The sequence below is a fragment of the Aulonocara sp. 'chitande type north' Nkhata Bay genome, linkage group LG7, assembly GCF_057382095.1.
Source record: "Aulonocara sp. 'chitande type north' Nkhata Bay isolate Kocher_YH1m ecotype deep benthic linkage group LG7, A_spYH_male_GT1.1, whole genome shotgun sequence".
NCBI classification, from domain to species: domain Eukaryota; kingdom Metazoa; phylum Chordata; class Actinopteri; order Cichliformes; family Cichlidae; genus Aulonocara; species Aulonocara sp. 'chitande type north' Nkhata Bay.
This window is the reverse complement of record NC_141350.1, coordinates 27,799,774-27,825,964: the sequence shown is the minus strand read 5'-3', so window position 1 is coordinate 27,825,964 and position 26,191 is coordinate 27,799,774. Positions and strand designations below refer to the sequence as shown.

General features: G+C 43.5%; 1 protein-coding gene across 1 annotated transcript in view; it reads left to right on the top strand.

Moving 5' to 3' along the window:
- The window catches only part of aass (aminoadipate-semialdehyde synthase), a 115,554-nt gene that overhangs the window by 45,423 nt on the left and 43,940 nt on the right, over positions 1 to 26,191 (top strand). Inside the window, exons 5-9 of the mRNA XM_086299781.1 lie at positions 5,852 to 5,919; positions 6,025 to 6,171; positions 6,271 to 6,349; positions 9,360 to 9,487; positions 24,661 to 24,809. Coding sequence (XP_086155907.1) covers positions 5,852 to 5,919; positions 6,025 to 6,171; positions 6,271 to 6,349; positions 9,360 to 9,487; positions 24,661 to 24,809 — 571 coding nt within the window. The remainder of the gene's footprint in view (positions 1 to 5,851; positions 5,920 to 6,024; positions 6,172 to 6,270; positions 6,350 to 9,359; positions 9,488 to 24,660; positions 24,810 to 26,191) is intronic.

The following is a 26,191-nucleotide window of genomic DNA, read 5'->3' as shown; positions in this document are numbered from 1 at the left end:
TTGTCTTGTTGATCCCATATTGTGCAACTAGTCTGTCAAATGGAATAAATTCTGTTCCCTCTAATATATGTTCTAAGTATTTAATTCCTTTACAACTCCATTCTGGGAAATTAATCATATTATTGTTTTGTAATATGTCAGGGTTATTCCAGATAGGTGTACGTTTGCATGGGATTAATGAAGACTCCGTTATTTTTAGAAACTCCCACCATGCTGTCAGAGAAAAGCTGATGTTGATACTTTTAAAGCATTCATGTCTTTTGATGTTTGAGCTAATAAATGGTAGGTCTGAAATCTCTAGATCCTTGCATAGTGCCTGTTCAACATCTAGCCAGGGCTCAACTAAGAAGGTATGTTTTAACCATTCTGAGATGAACTGAAGCCTGTTGGCTAAGAAGTATTGGTGAAAATTAGGCAGATCTAATCCTCCTCTATCCTTGGTTCTTTGTAGCGTTTTTAAGCTGATACGCGGGGGTTTATCTTTCCAAAGGAATTTGGAAATACATGAATCCAGAGATCTGAACCAATCTTGTGATGGTTTGTTAGGGATCATCAAAAATAAGTAATTTATTTTTGGCAAGATCATCATTTTTATAGTGGCGACCCTTCCCATGAGTGATATGGGTAAAGATTTCCATCTAGTCAGATCGCCTTCTACTTTCTTTAGAAGTGGGATGTGGTTTAATTTAGTTAAGTCTGAAAGCTTAGGAGAGACATTAATACCTAAATATTTAATATTTCCGGATTGCAGTGGGGCAGAGGAAGAATTATGGAAGGAGCAGTTAATGGGGAGAACTGTAGATTTTGGCCAGTTAATTGAATAATCTGAAACTCTTGAAAACCAGTTTATTAAAGTAATTACCTCAGAGAGGTTGGTTTGTGTGTTTTGCAGAAAAAGCAACACATCATCCGCATAGAGACTGATTTTATGTTCTATGTTCTTACATTTTATGCCCTTAATTGTTGTAGCCTGTCTAAATGCTGCTGCTAGAGGTTCGATAAAAATTGCAAAAAGTGAAGGGGAGAGTGGGCATCCCTGTCTGGTGCCCCTCAGGAGATAGAAGCTGGAGGATGTCTGGTCATTTGTTCTGATACGAGCTGTTGGGGAATTGTATAATATTCTTATCCAGTTTATGAAAGAGTTTCCAAAACCAAAGTTGTGTAAAGTTGCGAATAAAAATTTCCAGTTAACTCTGTCAAATGCTTTTTCTGCATCTAGAGATAATATTATGGTTTCGATGTTTTTATCGTATGAGTAGTCTATTAAATTAAGTAATCTACGAGTGTTTGTTGAGGAGTGCCGACCTTTTATGAAACCAGTTTGGTCAGGATGAATTAAGAGGGGGGTCATTTTCTCTAATCTCTTTGAGAGAGCTTTGCAGATTATTTTAAGGTCTACATTTAAAAGAGAAATTGGACGATAGCTTGAGGGAAATAAAGGGTCTTTGCCTGGTTTTAGCAGGAGACTAATGTTGGCAGAATTCATATTTGGTGGTAGTCTGCCATTTTCCTCGATTTCCTGCAACATGCCGTGGAATACTGGTGCCAAAATTATCCAGAATTCTTTGTAGAATTCTGCAGGGAAGCCGTCTGGACCTGGAGCCTTATTATTGGGCATACTTATCAGGGCTTCCTGGAGTTCACTTGGCGTCAGTGGCGAATCCAGTTCCATTCCATCTAGTAATTTTGGAAGAGTTACGTTGTCAAGAAACAGATCAATTTCATTTTTAGATGGGTTTATTTGTGGTGAGTATAAAGTTTCATAGAAATCCCTAAAAATGTTGTTTATTCTTCCAGGATCATATATTGTGTTCCCCGATAAATCTTTAGCAGCACATATAGTTGTTTTTTCTTTATTTATTTTTAGCTGGTTAGCTAGAAATCGACCTGATTTGTTACTGTGTTCAAAATTCTGCAAGCGAAGTCTTTGTATAAGGAATTGTGTTTTTTTATTAATAATTTCATTTAATTCTAGTTTTGTTTTGCATATTTTGTTCAATGTTTCCTGATCTTGGTCGCACGCGTAGGCTTCTTCTAGTGATTTGATGTTTTTTTCTAATTCCTGAATATTTTTGTTTTCTTCTTTCTTTTTGTGTGATGAGAAAGAAATTATTTTACCTCTCATCACAGCTTTCCCTGCTTCCCATAGAACAGAAGCAGATATTCCGGGAGTGTCATTAAAGTCTAAATATGAAGTCCATTCCTTTTTAAAATATTTAATAAAGTCTTCATCTTTAAGTAGTGATATATTAAATCTCCAGTTTTTTCTTGGCGTAGTGTTATTCTTGTGCATTAGTGTTAAAGATACAGGAGCATGATCGCTGACAGCTATAGGATGAATCTCAGTGTCTGAAATGTCACACAGCAGTGAGCTGCTGACCAAAAAATAATCCAGACGAGAGTAAGAATGATGAACATGCGAGAAAAAAGTATATTCCTTACTGGTGGGGTGAAGAGAGCGCCATGCATCGCAAAGACCAAAGTCGCTCATATTCTGTTTGATTATATTTGTGGACTGCCAATTGCGCTGAGTTCCTGTTGTGTTGAGCCTATCCATGTCTTCATTTAGTCCAAGGTTGAGGTCACCGCCAAGAATGAGTGTGCAATCAAGGTGTTCAGAGAGTGCACTAAAAAATCCGTGGAAGAATGAGGGTTCATCAACATTTGGACCGTATATACTTACAATACATAGTTTTTTGTTCAATATTGATAGTTTAATAATTAGAAATCTACCCTCTGGATCTATAACTGTATCGAGTACTGTAAAATTAACATTTTTATGTATTAAAATTGCTACTCCCCGTTGTCTAGAATTATAACAGGCTGCAAACACGTTAGGAAACTCAGGTGTTTTAAGTTCGTTTAAACCTGTGACAGGTCTGTGAGTTTCTTGTAATAAAACAACATCTGCCTGTAGTTTTTTAAGCTGGTTAAATATCTTTAACCTCTTTCCTCTGGAGCCAGCTCCATTTACATTCCATGTGACAAACCTCAGCATGCCCATAATTGTGTGTGTATGTCTAATGAAGTATGCTGGGTGTTTCGTTTAGACAGGTGGAGAGAATGTGGAAACATCCCTTGTTTGTAAATAGAAAGAGAAAAAGAAGTGTGGTGAGAGGCTCCATAAGTCTGACTATGTGTGTGAATATTCACTAATATGAACAAGCGTGGCTTGCTTATGTGTCCTGCAAGTCTGTGCGTGCTGTGAGGCTGTTGTGAATGTGCTGCCGTTGAGCTGATGTGTTTGCGTGATCGTGGTGTGAAAATATGGAGAAATAGAGGGTGTTGTTTGTAGGTGAGTGGGGAAGTAGGTGATCACAGCAGTGAAAGACAAGAGAAAGAAAGAAACCACATGAACTGTGAGCAACAACAACAAAAAAGAAACGAAACGGAAACATTCCAATTAAAACAATGACGGAGGGTGACGGTGTTATATCTGCTATGACATCATATTGATATTACTAGGTTAAACCCATGTTAAAAGAGAAAGTGTGAATGAATAAGAAAAGAGTGTAGCGGGTTCTTATCTGGAGTGCAGTCAATATAACCACGGTGTGGTGCCGGGGTCGCGGTAGAGCTGTCCGTCCACGTAGAGCCAGTCCACGGCGATGACAGCACGGGAGCCTTTCTGGATGAAGCTACGTCGAACTGGGAACAGGACCTTGCGTCGTTCCAGGATCTCTTTGGGGAACTGGTCATTCACGCTGAAGTCCGTTCCTTTCAGCTCTCTGCCGCGACTCTTCACCTGTTCCTTCTGTTTGAATTGACCGAATTTGGCCACAATAGGCCGTGGTCTCCCGGTCCGCGACCGCACGCCCCCCAAGCGATGTACTCTATCGAAGTTGATGTTCTTTACGGTGTCCTCCGGCAGCTTCAGGTGGATTTTAATGAAGCTTTTCACCGTTGCCTCTGCGTCCTCTCCGGCAGTTTCTGGAATACCAGAAAACACAAGATTATCTCTCATGCTACGGGCTTGTAGATCGATAACGGACTCTTTTATTTTTTTATTTTCAATGTTTAGCTGGGTCACGTTATCGGTGAGAGATTTGACCGACTCCCGTAGCGTGGCATTTTCAGCGGCAAGCGTTTCCACCTGCTGCTGGCTGAATTCCAGGGATTCTCTCAGAGATTTAAATTCCCGGTGTAAAATCTCCACCAGGGACAGCCTCGCATCGAAACTGGACAATCGCTTGTCGATTGACTCCAGGATGTCTGCGATGTCTTTGCCGGCAGGCGATGTTGTACCGGGGGAGTCTGCCGGGCGACATCTCTTCGATGACGGCGTCTCAATTTTGGCCGGGGAAGATGCACTCTGGGCCTTATTCATTACTAAATCTTGAAAACAGCGGTCGATGTAATCTTGGAGAGCGTCTAAACTCTCCCCGTTGTCCTCCAGGGTGTTAGAGATGATAAAACAGATGTTGTTAGTTATATGACAATTGATTAGTATATTTGGTAATACTGAAGCTTGAAAAACCTTTGTTAAACTCTATGCTACCATTTGCTTTTTCTCCGCCAAAATCTCCGGCGTCTGACGTCACCTACAACATGGGTCGCTTACCTTGTCCGTCACTTCCGTCACTTACCCTTGCCCCGTCCGCCTCGTCCCCCTATAATTCACAATCTTTAATTAGGGGTCTAACATGGCATAAAATAATATTATAATCCCACACAACCCATTCTTTCATAACCTGCTTGTTGAGGATTGACCACAAGTTCTCAATTGGATTAAGGTCTGGGGAGTTTCCTGGCCATGGATGCAAAATGTCAATGTTTTGTTCCCCGAGCCCCTTAGTTATTATCACTTCAGTCACTTCGGTGCTCCATCAGAGGCTGGAAAGGGCATTGTTCATCACAAAACTGTTCTTGGATGGTTGGAAGAAGTTGCTGTCGGAGGATGTTTTGGCACCATTCTTTATTCATGGCTGTGTTTTTTGGCAAAATTGTGAGGGATCCCACTTCCTTGGTTGAAAAGCAGCACCCCACACGAATGGTATCAGGATGCTTTACTGTTGGCTTGAGGCAGGACTGATGGTAGTGCTCGCCTTTTCTTATCTGGACAATCCTTTTTGCAGATGCCCCAAACAATAAGAAGGGGGCTTCATCAGAGAAAATGACTTTACCTGAGTCCTCAGCAGTCCACTCACTGTACTTCTTGCAGAATATCGGCCTGTCCCTGATATTTTTAGGGGGGACAAGTGGCTTATTTGCTGCCCTTCTTGACACCAGGCCATCCTCCAAGAGTTTTCAGCTCACTGAGTGTGCAGATGCACTCACAACTGCTTGCTGCCATTCCTGAGCAAGATCTGCACAGATGGCACCCCAATCCTGCAGCTGAATCATCTTTAGGAGACTGTCCTGGCCCTTGCTGGACTTTATAATTATGTTATCTGAACCTAAATCGGGACAAAAGATCTGAGAAATCAGATAGAAAAAGCTGTTTATTCTGGTTCTTGTAGATGATTTCCCTCCAAAACTATATACAACTAGCTGTAAGTCATGTAACTAGAAGACAATTAAGAACATAATTTTGCATACATAAGATGGTTTTCTATGGTAGATGAGAGTTTGATGGTGTAAGGCAAGCTTTTACAAATACATACTGAGCCATTTTGAATGGCCTGTATTTTTATACAGCATACAATAGTTAGTCTGTCATGGGAGCTTAAATGGCACAGAATACTAAAAATCACCCTCTAACCTTAAATTAATGACCAGTTTTTCTGTCTTATAAATATTTCTGTCATTTTAATCGTTTATGATGACCACATTATAAATTACTATTTTGTGTGTTATTATTTAGTAAATTGTTCTTTTTGAAGTAAATGAATCTCTCTTTCTTTTTCTTCAGGAATGATTAACATTTTGCATGGATTGGGGCTGCGCTTCTTGGCTCTCGGCCACCACACTCCGTTTATGGTAAGAGTGGACATTCTTTATCATTTCAAAAAAATGTTAAAAACAACTTTGTCCTTATAAAGAGTTCACATGTGATGTCCTTTTCTCCACATGATTCATATCCAGCACATTGGTATGGCTCATAACTATAGGAATGTAAGCCAGGCCATCCAAGCAGTCAGGGATTGTGGGTATGAAATTTCAATGGGGCTTATGCCCAAATCCATTGGACCCCTCACATTTTGCTTCACTGGAACAGGAAATGTCTCCAAGGTACAAAACCTTAGACACAACCAAACACTCAGAAAAAATACATTAAGGAGGATTTTGTGATGAATGTTTCATTTTATGCATCTTTTTTCTTTCTTGCAGGGAGCCCAAGACATCATCAACGAGCTTCCTGTTGAATATGTTGAACCTCACGAGTTGAAGGACGTCTCTGAAACAGGAGGTATGAAATATTTTGAGCATCATGCAATTTTCAGCTGTTGGAGTGACCGTGGTGGGTTGTAGCACTTTAAACACACAAGTTCTTTGGGGAAATGGTCTGTCTGATCTTGTTATTTGGAATGTGGAAAAACATGGATACCACAAAAAGCACAAGGACTTAAATTAAACATTGCTTACAGATTATATTACAAATGAAATGTGTTTAGAAAATAAGAACATTTATAAATTTCTACATTGATCAAAAAGTTCTTACTATTAACCAAACTTTTACTATGTTCCTTTATTTTTGCCTCTGTGAATAAATTGGAAAGTCATGAACCTAAAAAAACAAAATATCTGTCAATTTATTTTAGGGCTGTGGGATATGACAAAATATACCAGATGATGATAATAAAACGTCTGTCATCTCTATCCCTGTTTTTGTGGGGTTGTCAACTTTGAGATACTGAGACAAAGTGTGAATTAGAGGTGAATCACTTGGAAAATGATCTCAGGACTGTATTATAGGTGGCACCTGTTTGGTGTTGTAGGTCACTACCTCTATTCAGTGGATATCCATTTACTCATTTACTCTTCTCTGAAACCATCCATCTTCTCTGTCCAAAATGTGAATATTAGCATCATGAAAACAGTGTGTCCCCTCATTGAAGTGAAATTATAGCTGAATCTTGTCCTAAAGACCTGGATCTCTCTTGTGGCGCTACGTACCTTTGGAGTGGTTGTTTCGTCCCTCCTATGTATTGGTCTGAGAACTGCTCATCATATAACATACACAACATTGTTTTTTCCAGTGATTTTCCATTTTGTTGTCTGAGGTTGTTGCTGGGTCTGAGATCTACTGGGGTGTTATGCTCGGTGAAGATTTTTCAAACAGAGCTATCACATCACAAGGGGCAGTAGTGTAGTTCTGCTGAGCAGTAACTCAAAGGGAGAAAATCCCATGAAACTCTGGGGCACCTCCCTCACTGTAAACGAAAGAGGGTCTAACTGGCAATCCTAATTGTGTTCATCCGCGTAAATGACCTTGCGAATCATGGAGCTTAAAGTCTCATTCAGCCGTTCCACCACCCCATCAGTCTGAGGGTGGTAGAAGTTGGTCCGAACACATTTAATGCCAGTAATTCGTACAGTCCTTGTAGTCTGTGAGACATGAATGATGTTCCCTGGTTAGTTGCAAGTTGGCAAGTCAAGTGATATTTATTTGCAGTGTTTTCCTTTGCTTTTATGAGAGCAGCTTTCCATCTACCTTTGTTGTTCCACACCACACACAACTCCACATCCCACCACAGGGCTCTAGAGTGCGACCAATTTGGTCGCAAATGCGACCAAATTTTTCAGTGGTGCGACTAAAAAAAAATAATTTGGTTGCAACTGGCGGGTAGCAAAAAAAAAAAGAAAGAAAAAAAATCTGCAACCTTCCCTGTGGTCAACAACAGACACACATTTTGCCCCTATCGTGGACTAAACCAATCAGAGATAGTCAGGGGCGGGACCTCTCTGATTGGCCGTGGTCCAGTTGAAAGTGCAGGTGGAAGTGGGAGGTGAGTAGCTTGAATAAAGCGATATCAAATCATTAAATCCTGAATCGACTTTTAAATATAACTGTGTTTTGCCAGAAACGCCAGATTCTCAGATTAAAGCTCACAAAACCATTTCAACAACAACCAAACTGCAAATGAGAGCAGGTACACGGATTGCACACAAAGACGTAAACACAGAACGGACCGACGCATCAGAATCAACTTTGTCTTTCTTGGCTTTCTCACCCGACGGCCCGTAGACGGACACGCTGTCGGAGCTTAGGGATTCTGATGCGTCCGGTCCGCGCTGTGTTTACGTCTTTTTGTGCTGATTCTGAGCTGCAGGTTTTGTCTCTCCAACCAAAATTCACCGAGCCAGCAGCAAAAGAAGCAGCAAACTGCGCTTCACATTTGATCAATGTTGTCATGAATTTTGCTGTTTTGCTTCCACGACTATTAAAATCACACTCCATGCACAGCTAGCTCTCTCTCTATACTTCAAGAACAGTTTCCCGTCTCCAATCTCTGTTTTCTGTATTATTCATTCACTTATTACCCACCAGTCTACCGTTGTTTACAGCTCTGTGGCTGCTGTCTTTTTCTTTTCTTTTTCTTTTTTTCACTTAAATGACCTCGGACAAGAAAGCCTATTTTTTCTGTTGTTCAATACTGAAGAAATTTAAACTTTATATGCAGAACATTGTAGAATATTTTTAAGGTTATCTGCTATAAAAAGCCAGACCAGGAAAATCTCCTTCATGTTTTTCTGTGTTTTATTCTCAGTTACTTTCACACAAAGGCATCTGCTGTGATTTTCACAATTCTGATGAAGTCAGTACTGATAAATGATCAGAATTATAATATTTCTGACTGTCTGAGGCTAAGTTGAATCGAATCGGGACTTTGAAAACCGGAATCGAATGGATTATAGAAATCAGTGATGATACCCAGCCCTAGTGAGCAGCCTAGGCACGACAGAAGTGGATGTAGCTGCAATAGGAAAAGAACTATTGCTCACTTTTCTGTTAAGTTAAGGCCTGATCCTTCTGAAATTCATAGCCAGTGCTCTGACACGGTGTCATCAATCTTTGAATGCTGAAAAAGCACAGTGTATCCAGAAAAACACATTATATTATATAAATTATTATAAAATTTGTGAGCGCCTAACTTTTGTGCCGGTACGCCTAACTTTTTAAAGTTAGGCGTACCGGTACGCCCATGGCAAAAAGTTAGTCTAGAGCCCTGCACCACAGTAAACCTCTCTAATTATTAGGATTCAAAGTCAGTTCACTGTATTATCATTAAAGATTAAGTCAAAATATTACTAGAATCATTAATGTGACATTAAGATTAGATATATACTAATTTATGGCTAAAGCTAACTGTATTCCTACAACCTTTTATTATGCAATTGTGTTTGTTCGTTTTTATCACTATCATTAAGTTATATTATGTAATTTAACTAGAGCAAACTGTATGTTTTCTTGCCAGATATGACCAAAGTGTATGCCACCGTCCTTAGCCGACACCACCACCTTGTAAGAAAGAGTGACGGCATCTATGACCCCATTGAGTACGAGATCCATCCAGAACTGTACACTTCCCACTTCAGGACCAGCGTGAGTTACTTAATTTTTGTCTGTCACTAAGGCCTGCTTACAACATTACTCCAACCCCCGTCTGTTATTCAGGGGCCTTGTCCTCTACTTCAGTCAGCAACACATAAGGCATCCATCCATCCATCCATCCATCCATCCATTCGCTTCCGCTTATCCTTTTCAGGATAGGTGCTCGAGCCTATCCCAGTTGTCCTAGGGCGAGAGGCGGGGTACACCCTGGACAGGTCGCCAGTCTGTTGCAGGGCTAACACACAGAGACAGACAGCCACATGACAGCGCTCACATTCACTCCCGCATTCACACCTATGGGCAATCTGGATTAATCAATTAACCTATCCCCACAAACTGCATGTCTTTGGACGGTGGGAGGAAGCCGGAGTACCTGGAGGGAACCCATGCAAACACGGGGAGAACATGCAAACTCCACACAGAACGACCCCGGTCTGATGGTGTAATTGAACTCAGGACCTTCTTGCTGACCTCCGTGCTGCCCACATAAGACATGAATAAGTCAAGTTGTGCTGGCATTTCAAAACACATGCTGTATTGATGTGTCATTTAAGTAGAAATATAAAGCCCACTTGCAGGGTTCTAGATCTGTGTTTACCATGGTAATCCCTATGTTTTTATATAGATTATTAGAGATTAGGGAAAGGAAAGGGGTAAGGTATGTGATTATGGAGGGGAGAGTTGGGACTTTAAAAGGAGGGTCTATGACTGGTAAAGAGAGAGAGCTCACTGACATGGAGAGAAGGAAGAGTGAGTTATTGTGTGTGCATGAGGCCAGGTGGAAGGGTAGCAAGGTCAGTAGCACTGGATTTGGACTGTTCTACTTTGCTGTAGAGAGCAAATGGAAAGGAGTAGGGGTAATCTTGAAAGAATAGTGTCAGACAGCATCATGAATTTGAAGCTGGAAAATGAAGGTGTGAATATTGTTAGTGCATTTGACCCACAGGTTGGATGTCGGTTAGAAAAGAATATGGAATTCTGGAAATGTACATGCATGCAGAAATGGCATTACTGGATGCAGAAGTTGTTAGATGAAGTGGCAGAGAGTGTCCTCAGGGACATGTAGGTTAAGTGAACAGAGGAGACGATGAGGTGTTGGTTAGGTATGGTGTTGAGTAGGGCTATGCGATATGACCAAAATCTCATATCCCGATATAAGACATCTATCGTCCCGATAACGATATAAATCACAAAAATGTAACATTTTCTGTAAATTCTGTGAATCTCGTCTTGCGTAAAGTGTTTCCAGCTGCGCATCATGTAGCTGGAGTCGAGTGTTTTAACAGATGCATGAAACAATACATTTTTAGACATAAGTTGTAAAGGGCGCCGTTTTTTTTGTGAGTATTTATTACACGGCGTGCTGCGGGGAAAAGCCTGTTCTAACGTTTGAGTCTAAGGTTTATTTTTTAGCACCTGGCGGCTCTTTTTTAATTCTCATCTGTAAATAATCCGCTCTTTCACGTGATTCAGTTTATTTTGAAAAGTCTCAACAGGATCTTGAGCTTTATTGTGAAAGGTTTATGTGAAACATAAACAAGCGGACACGCGATGGTGTTACCGTCGTTGTTGCTAACGACAACGCATAAAAACAGGCGCTTGTCCGTCTGTAGTGTGGTTATATAAAATATAAGAGAAAGAGAGAACTTTAAGAAATTAATATAGCCACTACTGTCATGGTCCTGGGCCGTGTTGGCCCAGTATTCTTAGTTCTCTTGTATTTTTGTATTCAGTTCCCTGTTTAGGTTCTGTTTCCTGAGTTGCCCTGTTATGTGGTTCCCTGTGTGCTTTCCCTTTGTGACTCTCACCCCCTGTGTGCCCCTCTATGTATTCATGAGCCCTTGTCCCCTTTCGTGTTTTATTCCATGTTTTCCCCAGCCTGTTATGTCTGTGTTCTCCCCGTGCTCTCTCCTCCTGTCTGAACCTCTGTACTTCCTGTTTTACTTTGACAGTCTCTCGTCAGTATGCGTCATGTTGTGTTCACTCCTGCCCTGTCTCGTTATGATTATCTGTGTCAGCTGTGTTCCCCGTGTGCTCCCACTTCCCTCGTTAACCCTCTGTGTATTTATGTCTGCGTCTCCCTCAGTTCTGTGTCGTAGTCCCCCTCATGCTGCGTGGATTTCCCTGTGTCTCTCTCCAAGTATTAGTTTATTGTGCCCAGTTTAAGTTTTGTATTTTCCTGTCATCTTGTCAGCAATAAAGCTGCCTTTTGAGTTCATCCCTTGAGTCCGTGAGTTTTGCGATTGGGTCCTCATCCTGCCTGCCACACAGCCGACCATGACAGAAGACTACGACCAGTAATGGACCCAGCAAACTCCGTTCGGAACCGGCAGCGTGCAAACTCCGCCTTCCCTAACGAGAGGAGAAGGCAGGAGGCTCGGCACGCCCGGGAGCACGAGTCTGCCTTTCATGGGACTCTATGGGCGCTAGGTGGGCCGCGCAGCGTCCAAATGGCAAAGGCTGCTGCTTTTTCCCCACACCGCCCCACGGTAAGAAGAGTTGGAGGAGTCAGCCTATCGCCTGCCACAACTCCTCCGGCATTTTCGACTTCTGGTTCGCCTCTCCGGTCGCCGCCCACGTCCCGCGCAAAGAAGAGGGTTACTCGGCGGTCGGGGAGTGGTTTCGAGCCGACGACAAACGGCCTTACCCCGCTGCAGGCTTTTGCGCTCTACCTGGGACTTCCGCGCTCAGAGCTGCACAAGCTCCCTGTCTCTCCGGCGCAGCCTGGTTCGTCATCGGCTCAGCCAGCCGACATCACCGAAGTGCCTGCGCCCACTGCCTCGGGAACTCACGGCACAGTTCCCGGGAAAACACGACGCTCACGCCGTCGCCACGCTAAAGTTACTGAGCAAGCTCCGGTGGTGAGTGAATCTGACTGCTTTTTCCATGCGAGTTCCAAGCCCGACCGTCTCGGACAGTATTCGTTTTCTGAGTCCGCTGTTTTTCACGTCCGTAACTCACCAGAGAAGAACAAAAAGGTTGAATATGACTGTGTTTCTAGGCCTCATACTGTTTCTACGTTCGCCTCCGCTTCTATTACGCACGAGACTGACTTCATCACCACTCTAGAGACTGCTGTTCATGCTAAATTAAAGAATCCTGGCACTATAAGCCCCGTGCGCGTCATCCCTGAGGCCATTAACTCTGGGTCTGTTAATTCTGGTCCTGCAGTGCCTACCCTCACGCCCGTGTTTGAGAGCGACTATGTTTCCTGTGCTCCTCCCAGGTCAGCAGCAATTAACTCACAGACAGATTATTTCACCGTAGAGAAGCAAAAGACCGTTTTTGAGCCGCATACTTGTGAACAGCACTGTGAAGTTAACAGTTCTGCGGTCTCTGTACCTGCTGAGTGTGAGACTGTGAGTGGTGTGTCTCCACTCCTGGACTATGCTGCTCCCCAACCTGTATATTTAGAAACGGTCTGTGTGAATGCTCCTGTGTCCATAACGGATCCCTTTGTGCCCGGTATTACAGACTCTGACTCTGCTAAACCTGGATCTTCCTGTGCAATGACTGTTTTAGAGACTGTTACTCCTAAGATGGACAGCTTAAGGCCTACAGAGTCGCTAGGAGTGGCCCGCCATGAATCTCTGTTCGCTAACACTGTTTCTAGCTCCACTAACTCTGTTTTCCCTGTGTCTGTTTCTGCTCCTGAGCTCAGCTCTCCCGCTTCAGTTTCTGTAACCAAGGCAGCGTGGGCCCAGCCTTCCCTAGCTCCCGTATCAGTTCTTCGGGAGAGGGTAGCTGAGGTCCAGCTGGTCCCTGCTTCTGTTCCCAGACTGGCAGAGGCTCCTATCATCCCGGCACCCGTACCTGCTCCTCGGGTGGGGTTGATGGACACCCAGACTTTGCCTGCTCCTGTTCCAGTTCCCCGGGTGAGGTCAGCCGTGACCCTGCCGACTCCTGCACCCGTCTCAGTTCCTCGGGTGGGAGCGACAGAGGTCCAGCTAGCTCCTGCACCTACACCAGCCCCCAGGGTAAAGGCAGCCAGAGCCCAGCTCGTCCCTGCACCCGTATCTGTTCCTCGGGTGGGGATGGCTGGTGTTCGGCCAGGCCCAGCACCCATTCCTGTTCCCCGGAGGAGAGCAGCCCAGAGCCAGACACCTAATCTACCACAAGCGCAACTCCCACTACAACTGGCTTTGCTGTCCATAACTCAGTCAGTGGCTCAGTTATTAGCACAGTTTCCTGTTTTGTCACCAGTTCAGTCTTTAGCACAGTTAACGGCTCCATTACCCACTCAGTCATCCGCTCTGTTACCACCTCAGTGTCTTACTCCATTGCCTGTTCAGTTAACGGCTCAGTCATTATTAGCTCTGTCATTACCTCTGTCACCAGCTCAGTTCATAGCACAGCAACCCGCTCAGACACTGCCAACCTCAGCTGGAAGCCTTTGTGAGCTTTCTCCGCCAGCTGAGGACTGCATGGTGCTGACAAACTTTGGACAGACTGTTTGCCCTGCACAGCCCCAGCCGTTGCATCCTAAGCAGACTGCGTGCCCTGTGCAGCTACAGTTAGCGTCCGTTCAGCCACCTGTCTCCGCTGGAGGGTCCGAGGGGCCTGTCCAGCCTCACGCCTCATCAGCTGGAGGGTCCGAGGGGCCCGTTCAGCCTCCTGTCTCCGCTGGAGGGTCCGAGGGGCCCGTTCAGCCTCCTGTCTCCGCTGGAGGGTCCGAGGGGCCCGTTCAGCCTCACGCCGCATCAGCTGGAGGGCCCGAGGAGCCTGTCCAGCCGCCACCTGCGACCGCCTCGTCGTCGCCTGGTCCAGCTGCATCCGCCTGTGCTTCTGCTACGCCTGGGCCAGCCTCTGCCTGTGCTTCTGTTACGCCTGGGCCAGCCTCTGCCTGTGCTTCTGTTACGCCTGGGCCAGCCTCTGCCTGTGCTTCTGCTACGCCTGGGCCAGCCTCTGCCTGTGCTTCAGCGTCGTCTGGTCCTGCCTCGTCTGGTCCTGCCTCGTCTGGTCCTGTGCCCACCAGGCCATGGCCAGCATGCCTAACACTGGAGAGCCGCCGCTGCATTCCATGCAGCCGGCCTCCTGAACGGCTCCGTCTCCTTCGCCGCCGCCGCTGCCTTCCGCGCGGCCGGCCTCCTGAACGGCTCCGTCTCCTTCGCCGCCGCCGCTGCCTTCCGCGCGGCCGGCCTCCTGAACTGCTCCGTCGTCTCCTTCGCCGTCGCCGTTGCCTTCCGCGCGGCCGGCCCCCTGAACTGTTTCCACGTCTCCACCGTTCCCGTCCGCATGGTCGGCCCCCTGAACTGCACTGTGTTTTGGGTTGTTTTTCTTGGGCTCCGGTGTTTGCTGTGCTCCTTTGTTTTCTGTTCCGTGCCCTCCGTCCTGGGCCCCCGCCGCCCGCCCTGGGTCGTTTTCTGTTTGGTTTTTTGTTTTCCTGTGTTTGGGCTGTCTGGAGCCAGCCCTTAAGGGGGGGGGGGGGGGTGATGTCATGGTCCTGGGCCGTGTTGGCCCAGTATTCTTAGTTCTCTTGTATTTTTGTATTCAGTTCCCTGTTTAGGTTCTGTTTCCTGAGTTGCCCTGTTATGTGGTTCCCTGTGTGCTTTCCCTTTGTGACTCTCACCCCCTGTGTGCCCCTCTATGTATTCATGAGCCCTTGTCCCCTTTCATGTTTTATTCCATGTTTTCCCCAGCCTGTTATGTCTGTGTTCTCCCCGTGCTCTCTCCTCCTGTCTGAACCTCTGTACTTCCTGTTTTACTTTGACAGTCTCTCGTCAGTATGCGTCATGTTGTGTTCACGCCTGCCCTGTCTCGTTATGATTATCTGTGTCAGCTGTGTTCCCCGTGTGCTCCCACTTCCCTCGTTAACCCTCTGTGTATTTATGTCTGCGTCTCCCTCAGTTCTGTGTCGTAGTCCCCCTCATGCTGCGTGGATTTCCCTGTGTCTCTCTCCAAGTATTAGTTTATTGTGCCCAGTTTAAGTTTTGTATTTTCCTGTCATCTTGTCAGCAATAAAGCTGCCTTTTGAGTTCATCCCTTGAGTCCGTGAGTTTTGCGATTGGGTCCTCATCCTGCCTGCCACACAGCCGACCATGACAACTACAGTGACCATCAAAACGATTAAAAAATATTGCCGTAAACAGTTTATTTTGCGACACCACGAAACAAACGATAGCGTAAAATGAAACGATAGACGTTTTTATATCATCATCTGATATATATATAGTTATATCGAACAGCCCTAGTGTTGAGGAGAAAAATGGAAAACATAGTGTTCATCTGTTGTAGATTTGTTTTTTTTATTTTTAGGCTTGCCACTTCTTTTGTCCTCCACTTGTCCAGTTTCCTCAAAAAGACTTTTTCTAATGTAATGCATACCAGGCAAGATATGCAAGTTATTGGCTAATAGCTATTAGCCAATAACTAGTTATTAGTTATTAGCTTTTTATATTATATTTTAAAATTGGTTCTTTGCTAGGTTCTGTATTATGCATAGACCCATAATTCATTCATCTCTTGAGTTAGGTGTTTTTGCCTTTAAATCATGTGTCGGTTTTAAGTGGTTTAACAAACAAGAAACCCATCCCTCTGAAAATCATCATGGACTGGACTAAAAAATGAGTGAAAAAGTAACCAAAGAAAAACTTTGGCCTTCAGAAGGCCTTGAGAACTATTGCTCTGCCACATGGCGAGTGGCAGGGTACATCCTGGCTAACATAGAGACACACACCATTTGGACTCACATTCGCTTAAGACTTTTTTCCAGTGTGATGGAACTGTCTGTAACTGTCTTATCTGCTTTATGAGGAATGTGCCCCGTGAATTAATGTCACCCAGTGAAATCAGTCAGATACATTAAAATAATAAGCTACTTAGCGATGTATTGCCAACATATTTAAGGTTGGGTTTTCAAAAAGTCAATGCTTAGATATTAATCAACATTAAAACCTAAGTAAGATAGTTGCAGCTGTAGTGTTAAGTTTGTCTCTGGCATGTCCAAATTAACACTGTCAGATTTGATTTCAACACTATTAAAGTGTCTATATGGGTCCACACCAGAGAGTGTTAATTTAACTCTTTTTGGAGAGTTGGTACGTTAACTCTGATTTAGTGTTAAACACCAAATCTGTCTGGAGTTGATAATTTAACACTTACTAATGCTAACTAGGTGTTAAGAGTTTATATATTAACTCTCAAAGAGTATTTTAGTTTAACTACGTAAGAGTTTTCTTCTAATTAATTCTAAAAAGCGGGAATTTTACTGTTCTGAACTTCTAGAAATTTCTTTTGGAAATAAACATTTACTAAAAAGACGCAATGGTTTTTGAAAAACATTTATTCTGAACTGTGCACCACAAAACATTTTCTGAAAGATGTAACAGTATACATGTTCTCACTTTCATTAGAATGTTGTTTATCAAAAGGTCTGACATAGGTGAGCTGGTAAATGCAAATAACAGCATTCTCTCACTTATTTCTTTAATACAATATGCATGTCCTTCATTCATCACTTTGTGGAACTTCAACGAACTTCTGCTCTTCCCCATATTCCATCTTCACAAGCATATCCTGTGCGGAGATTGAATAAAAATTAGTGGCACAAATCAATTGCAGCACAGTAAAAAAAAAAAGAATTCTCTTTGAGCCATTACTTGTGTAAAGTATTTTCCCAAAAGACAAGGACACAGGCAACAGGTAATACTGAACTAAATGTAAAGCCTCAACCTTTTTCATTTTTACCTAAACCGTGTGCACAAAACTCTGGAGGGATCTAAATGCTAACGTAGAACCCAGTCAGGACATCTGCTACTGCTGTTTGCGCGGTTTTTTTTTTTTTATGGGAGATCATTTTCAGGCTTCAAGTAGCACCATTATACCAACATTTCACATTCTAGACATTGTTTTAGGTGTATTTGACCAAAAGTTTGACTGAAAATTCACATGCAAGCTTTTTTTCAAGGCTGTGGTATTTGCCCGCAAACAATACCTTTCAGCTAGCTAAAACAGAATGTTATGCTATCAGCGAGCAACATGGCTAATGCCTTTTCAATAATAATTGAAACAATCTTTGAAAAAATGACTTGCCTAGCATAGCAAACAACTCAAATATGTAGAGCAAAATGTTTTGAAACGGCTTCACTTCAGCTTCGATTGAAGCCTATGGTGCTGGGGGCGGAGTCTGTGAATTTACTCTATTGGTGTCATAGCCCCTGTAGGAGTTCAGAGTTAAGAGGTCAAGAGTTAATTTTTCCATTGTAACACGTTTCAACAACACTAAAATATTATACGGTTATCATAAATGTCAGCCTGACCAGCACACACATTGACATTAATAATAATAATAATAATAATACATTTTATTTGAGGGCGCCTTTCAGAAACCCAAGGTCACCTTACAAAAAAAAACACAATTAATAAAAGGAACAATAGTCATAAAATACATAAAATAAGTTAAAATTACAAAACAGAGCGTGACAACAAATAAAATCAGCATTAAAGCGAATAAGCCAGTTTAAACAGATGTGTTTTGAGCTGTGTCTTGAATATGGAGAGGGAGTCAATATTTCTTAGTGCAGGAGGAAGAGAGTTCCAGAGCCGAGGAGCAGAGCGACTGAAAGCTCTGTTCCCCATAGTAATAAGGTGTGAGGACGGAACAGTAAGATGAATAGCAGATGATGATCTGAGAGGGCGGGAAACAGTGGTGATATGGAGTAGGTCACACAAATATGAAGGAGCAGATTTATGGATACACTTGTATGTAAGAAGTAAGATTTTAAAATTTATCCTGGCTTCTATGGGCAACCAGTGAAGCTGCTGAAGAACTGGGGTAATATGAGCACTTAACGGAGTGTAAGTTATGACCCGAGCTGCAGAATTTTGAAGAAGTTGAAGTTTATGAAGGGACTTTTTAGGGAGACCAAATAGGAGGGAATTACAGTAATCAATACGGGACGTAATAAGACTATGGACAAGGATGGCAGCAGCATGGGGAGTGAGGAAGGGACGGAGTCGGTGAATATTACGTAAATGGAAGTAAGCAGACCGTGTTATGTAATTAATGTGAGACTGGAATGAAAGAGTATTATCAAGTATGATACCCAAACTCTTAACCTGAGGGGAGGGAAGGGTGGGAGAATTTTCAACGTTAATGGAAAAGCTGTGGGATTTGGTTAAGATAGATGGTGTACCAACAAGTAAAACTTCAGTTTTATTACTGTTAAGTTTGAGGAAATTGGAGGAGAACCAAGATCTAATCTCAATAAGACAGTCTGAGAGGGAGGTAGGTGGGAGGGATGAATTGGGTTTAGAGGAAAGGTAGAGCTGGGTGTCATCGGCATAACAGTGAAAATTTATATTATATTTTCGGAATATATAACCAAGAGGAAGCATATAAATAATGAATAAAAGAGGCCCCAATACTGAACCCTGGGGCACACCAGCAGAAACAGGGTAGAGAGTTGAAGAATGGGATTTAAGTTGGATAAACTGAGTGCGGTCTGAGAGATAGGAGGTAAACCAGGTAAGTGGGGTATGACTAATACCGATGGAAGCTAACCGGTTCAGTTCCTCGGGTGGGAGCGACAGAGGTCCAGCTAGCTCCTGCACCTACACCAGCCCCCAGGGTAAAGGCAGCCAGAGCCCAGCTCGTCCCTGCACCCGTATCTGTTCCTCGGGTGGGGATGGCTGGTGTTCGGCCAGGCCCAGCACCCATTCCTGTTCCCCGGAGGAGAGCAGCCCAGAGCCAGACACCTAATCTACCACAAGCGCAACTCCCACTACAACTGGCTTTGCTGTCCATAACTCAGTCAGTGGCTCAGTTATTAGCACAGTTTCCTGTTTTGTCACCAGTTCAGTCTTTAGCACAGTTAACGGCTCCATTACCCACTCAGTCATCCGCTCTGTTACCACCTCAGTGTCTTACTCCATTGCCTGTTCAGTTAACGGCTCAGTCATTATTAGCTCTGTCATTACCTCTGTCACCAGCTCAGTTCATAGCACAGCAACCCGCTCAGACACTGCCAACCTCAGCTGGAAGCCTTTGTGAGCTTTCTCCGCCAGCTGAGGACTGCATGGTGCTGACAAACTTTGGACAGACTGTTTGCCCTGCACAGCCCCAGCCGTTGCATCCTAAGCAGACTGCGTGCCCTGTGCAGCTACAGTTAGCGTCCGTTCAGCCACCTGTCTCCGCTGGAGGGTCCGAGGGGCCTGTCCAGCCTCACGCCTCATCAGCTGGAGGGTCCGAGGGGCCCGTTCAGCCTCCTGTCTCCGCTGGAGGGTCCGAGGGGCCCGTTCAGCCTCCTGTCTCCGCTGGAGGGTCCGAGGGGCCCGTTCAGCCTCACGCCGCATCAGCTGGAGGGCCCGAGGAGCCTGTCCAGCCGCCACCTGCGACCGCCTCGTCGTCGCCTGGTCCAGCTGCATCCGCCTGTGCTTCTGCTACGCCTGGGCCAGCCTCTGCCTGTGCTTCTGTTACGCCTGGGCCAGCCTCTGCCTGTGCTTCTGTTACGCCTGGGCCAGCCTCTGCCTGTGCTTCTGCTACGCCTGGGCCAGCCTCTGCCTGTGCTTCAGCGTCGTCTGGTCCTGCCTCGTCTGGTCCTGCCTCGTCTGGTCCTGTGCCCACCAGGCCATGGCCAGCATGCCTAACACTGGAGAGCCGCCGCTGCATTCCATGCAGCCGGCCTCCTGAACGGCTCCGTCTCCTTCGCCGCCGCCGCTGCCTTCCGCGCGGCCGGCCTCCTGAACGGCTCCGTCTCCTTCGCCGCCGCCGCTGCCTTCCGCGCGGCCGGCCTCCTGAACTGCTCCGTCGTCTCCTTCGCCGTCGCCGTTGCCTTCCGCGCGGCCGGCCCCCTGAACTGTTTCCACGTCTCCACCGTTCCCGTCCGCATGGTCGGCCCCCTGAACTGCACTGTGTTTTGGGTTGTTTTTCTTGGGCTCCGGTGTTTGCTGTGCTCCTTTGTTTTCTGTTCCGTGCCCTCCGTCCTGGGCCCCCGCCGCCCGCCCTGGGTCGTTTTCTGTTTGGTTTTTTGTTTTCCTGTGTTTGGGCTGTCTGGAGCCAGCCCTTAAGGGGGGGGGGGGGGGTGATGTCATGGTCCTGGGCCGTGTTGGCCCAGTATTCTTAGTTCTCTTGTATTTTTGTATTCAGTTCCCTGTTTAGGTTCTGTTTCCTGAGTTGCCCTGTTATGTGGTTCCCTGTGTGCTTTCCCTTTGTGACTCTCACCCCCTGTGTGCCCCTCTATGTATTCATGAGCCCTTGTCCCCTTTCATGTTTTATTCCATGTTTTCCCCAGCCTGTTATGTCTGTGTTCTCCCCGTGCTCTCTCCTCCTGTCTGAACCTCTGTACTTCCTGTTTTACTTTGACAGTCTCTCGTCAGTATGCGTCATGTTGTGTTCACTCCTCCCCTGTCTCGTTATGATTATCTGTGTCAGCTGTGTTCCCCGTGTGCTCCCACTTCCCTCGTTAACCCTCTGTGTATTTATGTCTGCGTCTCCCTCAGTTCTGTGTCGTAGTCCCCCTCATGCTGCGTGGATTTCCCTGTGTCTCTCTCCAAGTATTAGTTTATTGTGCCCAGTTTAAGTTTTGTATTTTCCTGTCATCTTGTCAGCAATAAAGCTGCCTTTTGAGTTCATCCCTTGAGTCCGTGAGTTTTGCGATTGGGTCCTCATCCTGCCTGCCACACAGCCGACCATGACAACTACAGTGACCATCAAAACGATTAAAAAATATTGCCGTAAACAGTTTATTTTGCGACACCACGAAACAAACGATAGCGTAAAATGAAACGATAGACGTTTTTATATCATCATCTGATATATATATAGTTATATCGAACAGCCCTAGTGTTGAGGAGAAAAATGGAAAACATAGTGTTCATCTGTTGTAGATTTGTTTTTTTTATTTTTAGGCTTGCCACTTCTTTTGTCCTCCACTTGTCCAGTTTCCTCAAAAAGACTTTTTCTAATGTAATGCATACCAGGCAAGATATGCAAGTTATTGGCTAATAGCTATTAGCCAATAACTAGTTATTAGTTATTAGCTTTTTATATTATATTTTAAAATTGGTTCTTTGCTAGGTTCTGTATTATGCATAGACCCATAATTCATTCATCTCTTGAGTTAGGTGTTTTTGCCTTTAAATCATGTGTCGGTTTTAAGTGGTTTAACAAACAAGAAACCCATCCCTCTGAAAATCATCATGGACTGGACTAAAAAATGAGTGAAAAATTAACCAAAGAAAAACTTTGGCCTTCAGAAGGCCTTGAGAACTATTGCTCTGCCACATGCCATCTAATACCGATGGAAGCTAACCGGTTCAGGAGAATATTGTGAGAAATGGTATCAAATGCCGCACTAAGATCAAGAAGGATGAGAATGGATAGGAGACCAGAATCAGCTGCCATCAGAAGGTCATTGGTAATTCTTAACAGAGCAGTTTCTGTGCTATGATTGGGGCGGAAACCAGATTGAAATTGTTCATAGAGATTATGGTCACTGAGATGTAAATGAAGCTGGGCGGCGACAACTTTTTCAAGAATTTTTGAAATAAAGGGGAGATTTGATATAGGGCGAAGATTATCAAAGTTATTGGGGTCTGCACCAGGCTTTTTGAGAGTTGGAATAACAGAAGCCTTTTTCAGTGCTTCAGGAACAATCCCAGTGTTCAGGGAGGAATGAATAATATTGGTTATGAGAGGTGTTTATCTATTAGTAATTATCCAATATTTATCCATATTAGCGATCAGTTGTCAATACCATAGTGACTAGTGGACGATAGTTAGATAAAAGATGAATAATTTTTGGAGGCTGAACGTGTAGCAGATGGAATATTGAGCTGTGGCAGGTTGCTGTGTGTGCAGAGCAGTAGGGGAACCATAGCTGGACTGAGAACAGTCCATAGTGTGGAGTACTAATTTGAGAAAACAAAAAGCATATGTGAGGTCAGTTTTAAAATGCACATAGTTACCATTTTAATCTTTCACAATTAATGCTGTTTTTAATATTTTCTTTATTTTAGTATAACTAATACCATCCTTTTTCCAAAGCTTCACAATTACTTAATGAACAAGAAAACACAATAGAAAAGCAAATACAGAAAAATGAGACATGATGAGGCAATGACAATATATTTAACATGTAAACAAAGCAAACAAAGATAAAACAAGCCTGATGGTACTCAAACTGAACTTGAATTAAAAGTGAGTTTTAATATGCAATTTGAAAGACTGTATAGACTCTGAAGTGGCAAGTTATTCTGAAGTCTGGGCGCTCCAACTGGGAAAGCCAGATTTCCTCTATGCTTTAAAATTGGAGTGGCAGCAAAATTATTCCACATCTTTAGGCATAGTAGGCCAGTAAAAATGGTGCCTAAGTTTCTCCAAAGTTATCGGACAAAAACACTAAACTACACACTCCCTAACGTGAGGCACAATGCTCAAGTTAGTGTTACGGGTTCAAATATTGAGGGTGAGCACAAAAAACAACAATTGGTCCAGGAGAGTCAGTCAAACAATGATTTTAATGAACACACACGTGGGGAGATGAACATTGCACACAGACAGCATTGATCTCCGCCCAATAATACACAAGCAGTTGTTTTTATAACATCAGGGTATTATTTATGACGCCCCCTCATGTGTCAAAGCAGATACAATACATGCACAAGTTTAAAAACCACAAATGTTCTGTTGACGACTTTTGACACATTTAAAAGGACATCTTCTCCGTCTCGAGGCCAGGTGCTTCCTATTAATCTTCTAACTCTTGCTTATCTCCTGGAACAAACTGTCCCTTAGGCAGACATAATCTTACAGTTAAAAGGTTTTGCAAACTATTATTTGAACTCTTATCTAAACATGAGTCTAACTACTGTTTGTGTGTGTGTGTGTGTCTCGACCTCAAAATGCACTCGGCCTCACCCCGCCCGTTGACGCTTCTGACCTTTTACCAGACAGAAGCTCTCTGTGATAGGTGTAATAATCTTAACTAAGAACATGTGTAATCTATTGAATAAATGCTTTGATGAAATGATAATTAATGTAATGGTAATGATGGTTATGAATAGTAGCAGTAAAATATTTCCCTGATCTCCACATTAGGTAGCAGTCAAATAACAGGTGACATGAAATTAAAACAGTTGTGATCAAACACCAAGCCTAAAGTAGTCATACAACATGTTTTAAAGTCAAATACAATAACTTCAGTTTGTATGAATTTAGTAGCAGGAAATTAGAGGTCATTCAGGTCCCATCCAGGACATGCCTGCAGTTTACCTAATTGATGTGTGTCATCTGGCTTCATGGATCAATAAAGCTGGATTTCATCTGCATAGCAATGAAAATATTTGCTATGCCTTTGAATGATAGTGTGTAAAGGAAGCAGTTGTACAGAAACAGAACTGGTCCTAGCACAGAACATTTTTGAGTTTTTGGCCTCCACGGGTGTGGAACTAACTTATTGTCCACCCTTTCTGTTCAGGTTGTGGCTATAAAGGTGGAGCAGGTCATCTACCAATTGTTAGGTTGATAGTTTGATCCCAGGCAAACTATTCTTGGGCAAGATACTAAAAATGAGTTGCACGTGAATATAAACTAACATACCCATTGTAGTATAACCAGGTCCTTAACTCAAATTAAATCAGTATATTGATCAATTTTCTTTTCTTTATCACCGCTCCTCTTCCCCGCTGTTTTTCTTTCCCTCCCTCTCATTCTTTCTCCCTTTCCTTTCCCCCAGTCATGTCTTCCCCGTATGTAACAAGTGAAAATAAAATAAAATAAATAAACAATAAAAACAAAGGTCAATCAAATGGACCAATACGGCAAGGCCAGGATGGTCCACTTGGTAAAGTAAATCTGTTGGGCGTCTTTTTTGGCCTTCAGACAATAATTCTGATGGCAAAAGAACCAAATGGGACAGGCGGCAAAAATAAATAAATAAATAAAAATTTATCAATTATAAAACTGTTTACTCGCAGGGACTTAGAAGAGAGAGACTTACTGTTTATTGTTGGTGTATTATTTAATGCAGTTCAGGGTATTATATTTTTTTGTTTTGTGTTGTAGAAAATGTGTAATATGTATTTTACACACCATTCCAACTTTTTCAGAATTGTAGTTGTAGATTTAAATTACAGTTGAGATTTCAAAAGCACTACTGAATGGCTGACACACTGTAGTTCAACACATAGTGAATGACTGGACCGTGGTTTCTTCCTGACTATAGGTAGCACCCTATACAACCTGTCTGATCAATGGTATTTATTGGGACCCCCACACTCCTCGACTCCTCAGGCGACTGGACGCTCAGATGCTCATGAGACCACAAAAATCCTCATCTGCATACAACGAGGGATCACCTAAGCTTCCTCACAAGTAAGAACGCAGCACAGGAAAATCACAAATACAGGCTGGAAATCTTTTTCTACTGAATGAATAAAAGTACTGTGGTGGTAGCTACTGCATCTCAACAGCGATTGCATGTTTATCTTTTAGGGATATTCCTGGCAACTAATTTCTTAGTTGACTAAACAAGAAAAAAAAATTAGACTAACCAACTTGTCTAACACTAAGAAGCACTCAGGTTTGAAGTTACATTTGAAAACCGTTTAATGAAAAACAATAACAAACGCATTTCAAACCAGTTATCACATTCTTCAATAACAAAGAAGAAAAATGTCTTGATGTTCAATCATCCAGGTAAGGAAATCTTAAAAGAAAATCATCTGGAGGTAGCGTTTTCAGTGGGAGAAAGGTTTCGTCAGTCATCCAAGTGACTTCTTCAGTTTCAGCTGACTGACGTGGTGTTTAGAGAAAATATGTCTCAGCTGTTCTAATACTCCTGACAGATGAGAAATCACTAAGGGTTTTTGCTTAGGAAGCAGTTGGTCCACAGTTAATGTGATCAGTGAATTGTGGTATGTCCTGAGATTTGATTTTCACTCAGGTGTCATCCACATACCTTTACCTTTTTATTAGATCCCAGCTGGACTATTGTAACTTCTTATATATTGGAGTTAGTCAGACCTCCCATCCAAGACTGCAGTTGGTCCAGAATGCTGCAGCTCGTCTTCTGATGTGAACTAAAAGACATGAACATATTTCACCAGTGCTTGCCTCTCTCTCTCTCTCTTCACTGGCTCCCTGTTCACTTCAGAATTGGTTTTAAAATTTTATTGTTGACCTACTAAGCTCCAAATGGACAGGCTACTGGGTATTTGTCTTACCTGTTGAAGCCTTATCCGACTTCTAGATCTCTTAGTTCAAATGATCTTTTGCTTTTAGCCATACCAAGGTGTAGGCTCGTTCACAGAGGCAATCGAGCATTTGGGTTTGTAGTGCCTAAACTGTGGAATAATGTCCCCCTACAGATGACACATCTAAAACACATTTGTGTTCACTGGCATTTAATACAGTATGACCATTATTTGGTATTAATATTATAAATTATAAGTTATTTGGTACTATTTATTTTGTATTTCTGTTTCTGTTCAGTTCATAAATAAAAATGATAATGAAATGATAATGATACCTGAACCAATGACTTGGTGGTGTTCCAGGGTAGGACAACAGAGCACTCTTTTCCAATTCTTCCATGTAAAAGTTGGCTACAATGGGTAAAACTGGGGAGCCAAAGGCCCACCCATGTTTTAGTCTGTAGTACTAACTATTGTGAAATATGTGGAATGAAGTCAGAGTTCCAAGAGCAAACACACTTGGTCGGTGCTGAGAGGAGTCCTATTGTTGAGGTTGGGGTC